Source organism: Microtus ochrogaster, chromosome 8 (genome assembly GCF_000317375.1).
Source record: "Microtus ochrogaster isolate Prairie Vole_2 chromosome 8, MicOch1.0, whole genome shotgun sequence".
NCBI classification, from domain to species: Eukaryota; Metazoa; Chordata; class Mammalia; order Rodentia; family Cricetidae; genus Microtus; species Microtus ochrogaster.
This window is the reverse complement of record NC_022015.1, coordinates 25,438,228-25,447,150: the sequence shown is the minus strand read 5'-3', so window position 1 is coordinate 25,447,150 and position 8,923 is coordinate 25,438,228. Positions and strand designations below refer to the sequence as shown.

Here is an 8,923-nt window from a genome sequence, read left to right as displayed (position 1 = left end):
GCAGTGTGGTGGGCAGTACCCAGTGTGATGGACAGTGCAGTGTGGTGGGCAGTGCGCAGTGTGATGGCAGTGTACAGTGTGATGAGCAGTGTGCAGTGTGATGGGCATCTGTCCTGGGGGCTGCAAAGATCAGGAGAAAGAATGGGCTATATCACAAAACCTCTTTGCTTTGGGGGAACACAAAAGCAAGGGGCTGGAAGACCCATGGGGTCAATCTGAGGCAGTTATTGGGACAGGCTGATGACAGAGGCCTTCAACTTTTCTCTGAATCAAGGGCTGGCAGGAACATTTACAAAAGGAAGTCATCTATGTTATGAAACTTCAAGTGTTGACATTACAAAACAGAAAACCCAGAACCCAGGATAAAGAGCAGGCTGCTCTGGGCCATGCCCTCCCCCACCATGGCTCATCTCAGGACAGGAAAGGGCCATGTATAGGAGCTCAGTCAGTACCAACAGCACTCACCCAAGGTCAGAGCAGAGACCCCTTGCCCAAGACCTGTGGGAGCCTTCCCCAGCTGACTCCCTGGCTAGCCTGGCCCACAGGTGGGAGTGAGAGGAAGCGCTTGGCCTGGGTTGCTGTCTGCATTATTATGGCCACTCCTAGGAACTGTGCCTCGTGGCTGGATGCTGTAAAGGCAGCTGAGCTCTGAGGAGGTCCGAGGACCAGCCAGATTTCAGAGCTGCCCTGGCGCAATCATTTGCTGCTGCACCAAGACTGTCAGTATAGCATCTGGATTTCCCTAGGGTCCCCGATATTTCTGTTCCCCCTCAGGATCGAGAGGGGCCATCTGGAAGTCTGGCTCACCATCCTGGGTGGGAATTGCTTTATGAGACTGCCCTGGGCTGAGGCCGAGCCTGCTTCCTTCCGCCGGCTCCCAAAAGGCCAGCGTGGGCTAGGCTGGCCCGGCAGATGTGCTTTAGTGGCCTTCCACAGGATGCAGTAAATGCGCATCACCTTTCACATGCAGATGCCTCGGGGGCCCTCGCCAGGGCCTGCCCAGCCACCAGGGCCTTTGTGCGGCAGCCCCTGCTGTGCCCAGCCTGCCTCTGAATGCTTCCCCTCAGGGAGCCTGATCTGACCACAAATGGGCTCCAATAAAGGCCTGCTGGAGGGACCCAGGCGGGTTACAGATGGCCACACCCGCCCACAAGTCCTACAGCAGTCAGTGGGCCCCACCCAGCAGCTTGCAGGACTAAGTGAGTAGCAGGGGTTGGGGTCCATCGGGGGAGACACCGCATGGGAAGGGCAAAGCTGCCCCCCTTCTTCCATATGGGATGTTCTTAGGTTCACCTCTCTCGATCTCAACTCAATGCCCATGGGACCTGTAAGGCCCATGAGCACCTCTTCACAGTCCAGGCTTTCTCTACTTAGCACACGAGCCTGCTTAGGGCAAGTCCGGTCTCCTGGCACTGCCACGCTGGCTCCGCCAGGGCCCTTGGTTTCTAGACACCTGACTCGCCATCATAAACTCTCCAGGTCTAGAGCAGGGTTCCCGGCACACCGCAGGCGTCCAACAAATGTTTGCCTGGTGTGTGGGTGGATGCGCTCAGTCAGCCGGCTTTAATAAGAACTCAGCCTCGCTTCCTGCTTTTCAAGCCCTCAGCCCTCATTCTGGAAAGGGCTCATTGGGCAGACGTGAAAGTGAGGCAGGGCAGGGAGTGCCTGCCCGGCTCCTGACAGGTCCCCTTCACGTGAGGCTTCTTACTATAGTTGGTCCCATTTTCAAAGTAAGTTGACCTTCCTGTGCTTTTTGTCCCTCCATAAGTGGGAACTTTCTAGATAGTGTAAAAAACAAACAAACAAACAAACAACAACAACAAAAGGCTTACAGCAGGACACCCAGACAGAATAATGGGAGACAGTGAGCCATCCCCTACTAGGCTTTAAAATTTAAGTTGCTGCCTTGGAGCCCCTGTGCCGGGAAGCTGCCAGGGAAGTGCGTGTTCCCCCAGGTCCCATCCCGCCCCCATCACACTTGTCCCTTGCCACAGTGGGTCTCACCCCAGGAACTTCCTTTGAACTCCTGCAGAACTTCAAAGGGAGCACTGTACTTCAAGCGGGGGTCACAGAGGGAAAGGCGGAAAATGCTGCCAAGGCCACACAAGCCAGCTGGATGCCCAGCTGTGTACCCTGGCAAGCTGCACCCATCTGTGAAGGGTTCTGGGAGAGGCCAGTGTTGGCTCCGCTACCCAGAGAGGAAAATCCCCAGAAAACTTCAAAAGCAGGTGTGTTTTAACAGAGGGCAAAAATCTCTTACCTCTAAGCCTCTGCACCTGTCACAGAGAAGGGAGGGCCTGTGGGGCTGCCCTAGGCCTGAGCAGGAAGGGTTGGCATTATAGAGGCCAGGGCTGCTTGGAAGACTGCTCAGCAAAAACCCACAGAAGAAATGAGGTAAGAAAAGGAACATCAGTCATGAGAGAGCCAAAGGTCACTTGAGACGCTCCAGTGGACCAGGCACAGATTTAGGGACTTGGTCCAGTAGCAAGGAAGCCAGGGAGTTCAAAGACTGTCAGTCATTTGGGTTCCTTGTCCCCTCAACAAGAATAGTCCCACAGGCTTCTGGAAAGGAGGCTCGCCTAGCCTGACATAGTGCTGTCCAAGAAAAGGGTACAAAGACAGACGGTGATGGGAAGGATACTGGCAGACTCTGTGGGTTCTGAGGCTTATGACTGACTGGTCCCAGGAAGGCTTTGCTAAGATGAGCTTTAAGGGCTCAGTGATTAAGAGCACTTGTTGCTCTTGCAGAGGACCAGGGTTCAGTTCCCAGCATCCACATCGTGGCTCAGTTCCCAACACCCACCTAGTGGCTCACAGCCCATCCATAACCCCAGTTCCAGGGGATGCCCTCCTTCTGACCTCTACAGGCACCAAGCACACATGTGCACAGACATACATGCCAGCAAACACTCATACACATAAAATAAATAAATCTTTTATAAAAAAGAATTAAAGGGCCGGGCGGTGGTGGCGCACACCTTTAATCCCAGCACTCGGGAGGCAGAGGCAGGTGGATCTCTGTGAGTTCGAGACCAGCCTGATCTACAAGAGCTAGTTCCAGGACGGGCTCCAAAACCACAGAGAAACCCTGTCTCAAAAAACCAAAAAATAAAATAAAATAAAATAAAAGAATTAAAGGGGCTGGAGAGGTGCCTCAGTGGTTTAGTAAGAGCACTGGCTGCTCTTCCAGAGGACTTGGGTTCAATTCCCAGCACCCACAGGGCAGCTCACAACAGTCTGTAACTCCAGTTCCAGGGTCCCTGCCACCCCCAAACAGATATACATGCAGGCAAAACACTCATGCACATAAATAAAAGTGTAAAGAGATTTGTTTTGACCCCTGCAGGCTTGCATAGCAGGGGTGACTCCAGCATGGTGATACTGACATGTAGCAGCCTGTGACAACGGTCCTAAAACACACCAAAGGCTGTGGAGCTGGCAGAGGTGGCGATCACTTGTCAAACACACTCCTGATTTGTAATTCAGTTACTCCATTCTGACACTCCCACATCCCATGGATGCACACCCTGTAGGAACACAGTCACATGGTCCCCAAAACACCAGCTGCAATAACCCAAATGGGAAAGATAGGGTGCACAAATGTGTCCTCATTTGTGGAGGTCTGAAAATGAACGCCCCCCCCCCAGCAACAAGCCCATATATTGGAGTGCTTGGTTCCCAGTCAGTGGAACTGCTTAGGAAGGAGTAGGAGATGTGGCTTTGTTGGAAGAGGTGTGTCATGGGGGTGGGCCTTTGTACCCGCGCTATTCCTAGGTAGTTCTCTCTGCCTCATACTTGTGGATCACAGGTAAGCTCTCAGCTTCTGCTCCAGCACCAGGCCTGCCCATCTGCCTGCCTGCTGCCATGTTCCCCATGATTGATGGTCATAGAGTCACCCTCTGAAACCATAAGCAATCCCCCAGTTAATTGTGTTCCTTTATAAGTTGCCTTGGTCATGGTGTCTCTTCACAGTAGAACAGTAAGTCATCACTCCATAGAACCAAGCTTAGTAACACAATCAAACCATCTACAAACCACTGTCCACAACTACAGCAAATCTCTCGCAAGTGATAGCAGGCGAAAGGGACAGTCATAAACGGGAAACACACTCTGCGATTTCTTGACTGCAGAAGTCACGTGACTAGCTGCCTCCTCAAGGCCCTGCTGCCATGACTCTCCTTCACTTCATGTTCTTTCTGGCCCCACAATATCCAGATTCACAAGCAAAATTAACCTACGGGACTAGAGGGTAAAGCAGTGGTTGCCCTGGGCTGGGGACTGTAGAGGGAGTTTTCTGAGATGCTGGTTACACAAGAGAGTGAAATGAATTGGGAGTTACATGCACAATATGAATATTTTCTAGATGCAGAATTTACACCAGACAATGCATGCCTGCAGGCCAGAAGAGGGTGCCAGATCCCATGAGGGATGGCTGTGAGTCACCATGTGGTTGCTGGAAATTGAACTCTGGATCTTTGGAAGATCAGTCAGTGCTCTTAACCACTGAGCCACCTCTCTAGCCCCTTAATTTGTGTTTCTAATGTGACCAGGTAGGAGGTCTTTCATATGCTTAGGAGGTCACTGTTGGTTTTTGCCCTGGTGAATGATTACATCATTGGTCAACTCCAGCTCAACTGCTGATTTTTTTATTTATATATTCTGAGGCTCTCTTGCCAAAGGAAATCTCATTTTCATTGTACTTGTTTGTACATGTGTACAAGTTCATGTGTGTGTGTACATGTTTGTGACAGGGGTAATCTCAACGGTCAACTTGATGAGATCTAGAATCATCCAGGAGACAGCATCTGGGCATGTCTGTGGGTAGACTATCTCCATTTGTTACTTAAAGTGGGAAGACTTACCCACTGTGGGTGGCACTATTTCTTGGCTTGTATACCTTAGAAACATCTTCACTTCTGACCTACAGTGACTCATTTATTCATTTGAGCCCAAAATATGATCTACCTTCCCTTCAGAAGGTTGCCTACATGAAGGAACTTCACTTCAAAGCACTGTCCAGTGCCTGACCGCGTTCCAATAGGGACCGCCACATAATGACCGACCTACAAGGCTCACTGTCACACAGCCAGTCCTACGTTCTGGGGTCAGTGGAGAATATATTGAGACCAGAAGAACAGGTAAACCTAGACCTCTGCCCACACAGAGGTGGCAGGTGCTTCCTAGGAGCAGATGTCCTTCTCAAGCCCCTTTGACTTTGCTACAAAACACAGCTGGAGTCCTTGTCGCCTCATCAATTGCCTCTTGGGATCAAAGGATTTACCTAACTACTGGTAAATAAATAATCCAAGTTAGGTCAGTGCATCCCAGCTAGTGATTCTGGGAGACTGAGTGCTAGCTAAACAACAAGCCCCTTCCAACTCTCCATCAACATTACGTAGAGTAGAGCTGGCTAGGGACACCGAAGGCAAATAGCTCAGACTTAATGTCAAGTGTGGTCCCTGGCAGACGGTCCTGCATGGGCAGGCTTGAAGAACCAGATGCTTTCTCCTCCTCAAATCAAAACCAATCCAAAAGAATTAGATGGCTAGCCACATACGAGATTTAAAGTTTCCAAAGGTAAAAGAAACAGGTGGAACATTTAAAATAGTTTACCTAGCCTAGTATATTAAAAATGGTCATTTAAACATGTAAACAACATAATGAAATACTTTAAAATAACTTTTCCGTTTATTTCTTTTTAGAGTGGAGCACTATGTGGAGGTCAGATAAAAGGCAACTTGCAGCTGTCACTTCTTTTCTTCCACCATGTGGGTCCCAGGGATTGAATTCAGGTTGTCACAATAGTGAATGCCTTTATCCATGGAGCCATCTCATTGGCCTAATACATATTGCAATATCCTACACTTTTGGAATCTGTATTTTACTTGCAGGTTAACCAAGTTCAACCGTTCACCTGCTTCCAAAGCAAAACTACAACCCTTGGAAGCCTAGCAGCGCCAACCCAAACTTCACCATCTGGCTCCTAGCCAGCATGAAGGGCGGGGCCAGTGCACGAGGAGGCGGGGCCGGCGTGAACGCCCCGCCCCCGGCAGCCACAGAAGTCCGACCCCCTCTCCCCCGCGTTGAGCCCACTAACCTCGCCACCGCCTCCACAGATCCCGCAATGGCGGCTCCGCCGCCTGCGCCGCTGTCGTACAGCACGCCGGAGATGTCAAGCAGTACTCCCCGCACGCCCGCCAGCCGCTCGGCCCACGCGGCCATCGGGTCCCGCTGTACACCCTGGACCCGGGCGTTGCTGTCGCCCGTACCCCGCGGCCACGCCTTCCACGCGGTGCTGCCTGGGAAATGTAGTCCACAGCTGGGCGGGCCGGGCGCAAACCCGGAACCACGTGTGCCCGCCTGGCGCTTGGCTGCATTCCTTCTCCGAGGCTGGAATCTACAGGGCATAGCAGAAAAACTGAGAACACGTCCCTCGGAACGCCTCCCTAAGAGTCGGGGCGAGGCAAATTGAAATGAAAAGTAAAACCGTACGGGAGGGATGGGTCTCACCTGTAATCCAAGCAGGACTGAGAGTGTGAGATTAGGGCCAGCAAGATGCCACTGGGGTCAAAATGCTTGACAGGAAGCCTAACAACTTGAGTTCGATTCCTGAACCCATATGACAGAAGGAGGAAACCGATGCCTCCAGATGTACCCAGAGCACCGTGAGTGCATGCACACACTCATATTAATTAAATAATTGAATTTTTAAGTCTTGAAGACCAGCCTTAATGCAATACTGAGATTTTGTCTCAAAATTGAGAGAGGGGGAGACCTTGCAAGCAGTTATATAGTTGGCACAATCCCGCTCCTTGGAAACTCTAAAGGAACAGGTGCAAACATGATGACTACAGTGTAAATGATAATGCCAAGACAAACTGAAAGAAAAGTACTGTAGGGACACAGAACAGACATCAGGGATGCTGGAAGAAATGTGTTGTTGAAAAGAAAGACCAGCCGGGTGATGGTGGCGCACACCTTTAATCTCAGCACTCAGGAGGCAGAAACAAGCAGATGGATCTCTCTGAGTTTGAGACCAGCCTGGTCTAAGGAGCAAGTTCCAGGACAGCCAGGGAAACTCTGTCTTGACATACCAAGAGAGAGAGAGAGAGAGACAGACAGACAGACAGACAGACAGACAGACAGACAGACAGACAGAGACAGAGGATGAAGAAAGAAAGGCTAGGCAACAACCTTGGAAAACTCTTCTGTTCTAACATTATATGAAAAACAAAAGTCCAAAAGTTGCATGCACACAACAGCCTAGCAAAGATAAAGACCATAGTAACAGGAGTGGGGAGAAAAGGAGAATGACAGTGTGTTAAATCAGCAAAAATTTCGAATGAATTCTAACACTTCATTTAATGTTATATTATGTTTGTCACAAACACTGGTATAAAAAGAGAAGGGTTTTCTGGACTGCCCCTGTGAAGTAATAACATTGAAACAAGGAAATGACTTCTTCTATTTAAGAAATTTGAGCATAAAAGGAGGGGGACCACATTCTGTTTCCATTCCAGGCTCTTGTTTCCCAGAAAGCATGAAAAATTCATCAGAATATTAAAACTTTTTCAAAATATTTTATTTATGTGTTTGGGTGTTTTGTCTGCATGGGTATCTGGTGCCTGTGGAGGCCAGAAGAGGGCGTCAGATCTCCTGAAACAGGAGTTACAGACAATGGTGAGCTGCCATAGTGAGACTTGAACCAGGATCCTCTGAGTGATCACCCAGTGCTCTTTACCACTGAGCCATCTCTCCAGCCCCACAGAGTGGTGGAACTTTAACCCATTTCAATGAGTTGCGCATTATTCTTTTGATGGGTTCATTGGAGGATCTGTTTGCAAGAGAAAGGTGTAGTGCCTACCCTGAGTGGGTTTGCTATGCCAGAGACTAGATTATACTATAGAGAGAGACGAGAGAAGCCACTCCAGCTAGAGAGGATGTGTTCACACCAGGCAAGAAGGAGCTTACAGATTTGAGGCTGAGAGGGTGGAAGCTGAAGAACCAGGCTGGAGTCCTACATAGCCATGAGTCGTACCGCTATGAGAAGTGGCTACATGCCCTGCTCTTCTGATAGTCTTTTTCCATTGCCTGTTTGTAAGATGCTATGGACCTAATAGAACAGTCCCTGCCTCAGCTGAAGCAGAAGAATCAAATACTTTCAACCCTGCCTTCCTGTGCTTGCCGCTCTACTGCCAACACGTCAAGACGGGACGTCACCCAGTCTTGTCTGTAAGGAAGACTGTCTTTCTAGACTGTGGGGTAGGAGCTGAGTGCATCCTAGTAAAGAATCTACCAGAAGCCTCTACTCCATGCAGTGGGTTCTTGTGGTGCAAAGAAGCCTAAGATGTTATCTTCATCTTCAGAGATCAAGATGGTCAGAGGATAAAACAATGCCTTTGGGATAGCTGGGCTGATGAATGCCAGGTGACAATGAGCGACAGAGATACAGCCAAGAGGATTGGCGCTGTGGGCCATGGGTGACAGCAATAGCTTCTGAGCACACTGGAGGTCTGACGTGGATTCATGCTCAGGAGGATAAAGGGTACCTCTACCACCTCTGCCAGTGATGAGTGTGTCTGCGCAGTTCTGTCCTCTCAGCTAGCTGGACAAAGTGTGGGACCTGGACAAAACACTGTCACTCTGTAGGTAAACAGGCAAATGGGGAAAGGTCAGTGAGCCCTTGAAATTTCTACATATTGATGCCCAGAACCTGCTAACACATTAGCTTATATGCCAAAAAGGGGCTTTTGCAGGTGTGGTTGTACCCACGACAGTGTGGGGAGATTAGCCTGGCTGACGCAGTAGGCCCACAGAATCACAAATGTTATCATTGGAGAAAGGAAAGGACAGGGGAGTTAGAAGCAAAGGCGATAGGCCAACAGCAATGTGTGTTTGTGTGTGTGTGTGTGTGTGTGTGTAT

At 49.9% G+C, this 8,923-nt stretch overlaps 1 protein-coding gene across 1 annotated transcript in view; it reads right to left on the bottom strand.

The window, feature by feature from the left end:
- Positions 1-6,286, bottom strand: part of Lhpp (phospholysine phosphohistidine inorganic pyrophosphate phosphatase) — an 87,075-nt gene extending 80,789 nt beyond the window's left edge. Inside the window, exon 1 of the mRNA XM_005351397.1 lies at positions 6,098-6,286. Within this exon, the coding sequence (XP_005351454.1) occupies positions 6,098-6,222 (125 nt within the window). The 5' untranslated portion in view covers positions 6,223-6,286. The remainder of the gene's footprint in view (positions 1-6,097) is intronic.
- Between the last annotated feature and the right edge of the window lie 2,637 nt (positions 6,287-8,923).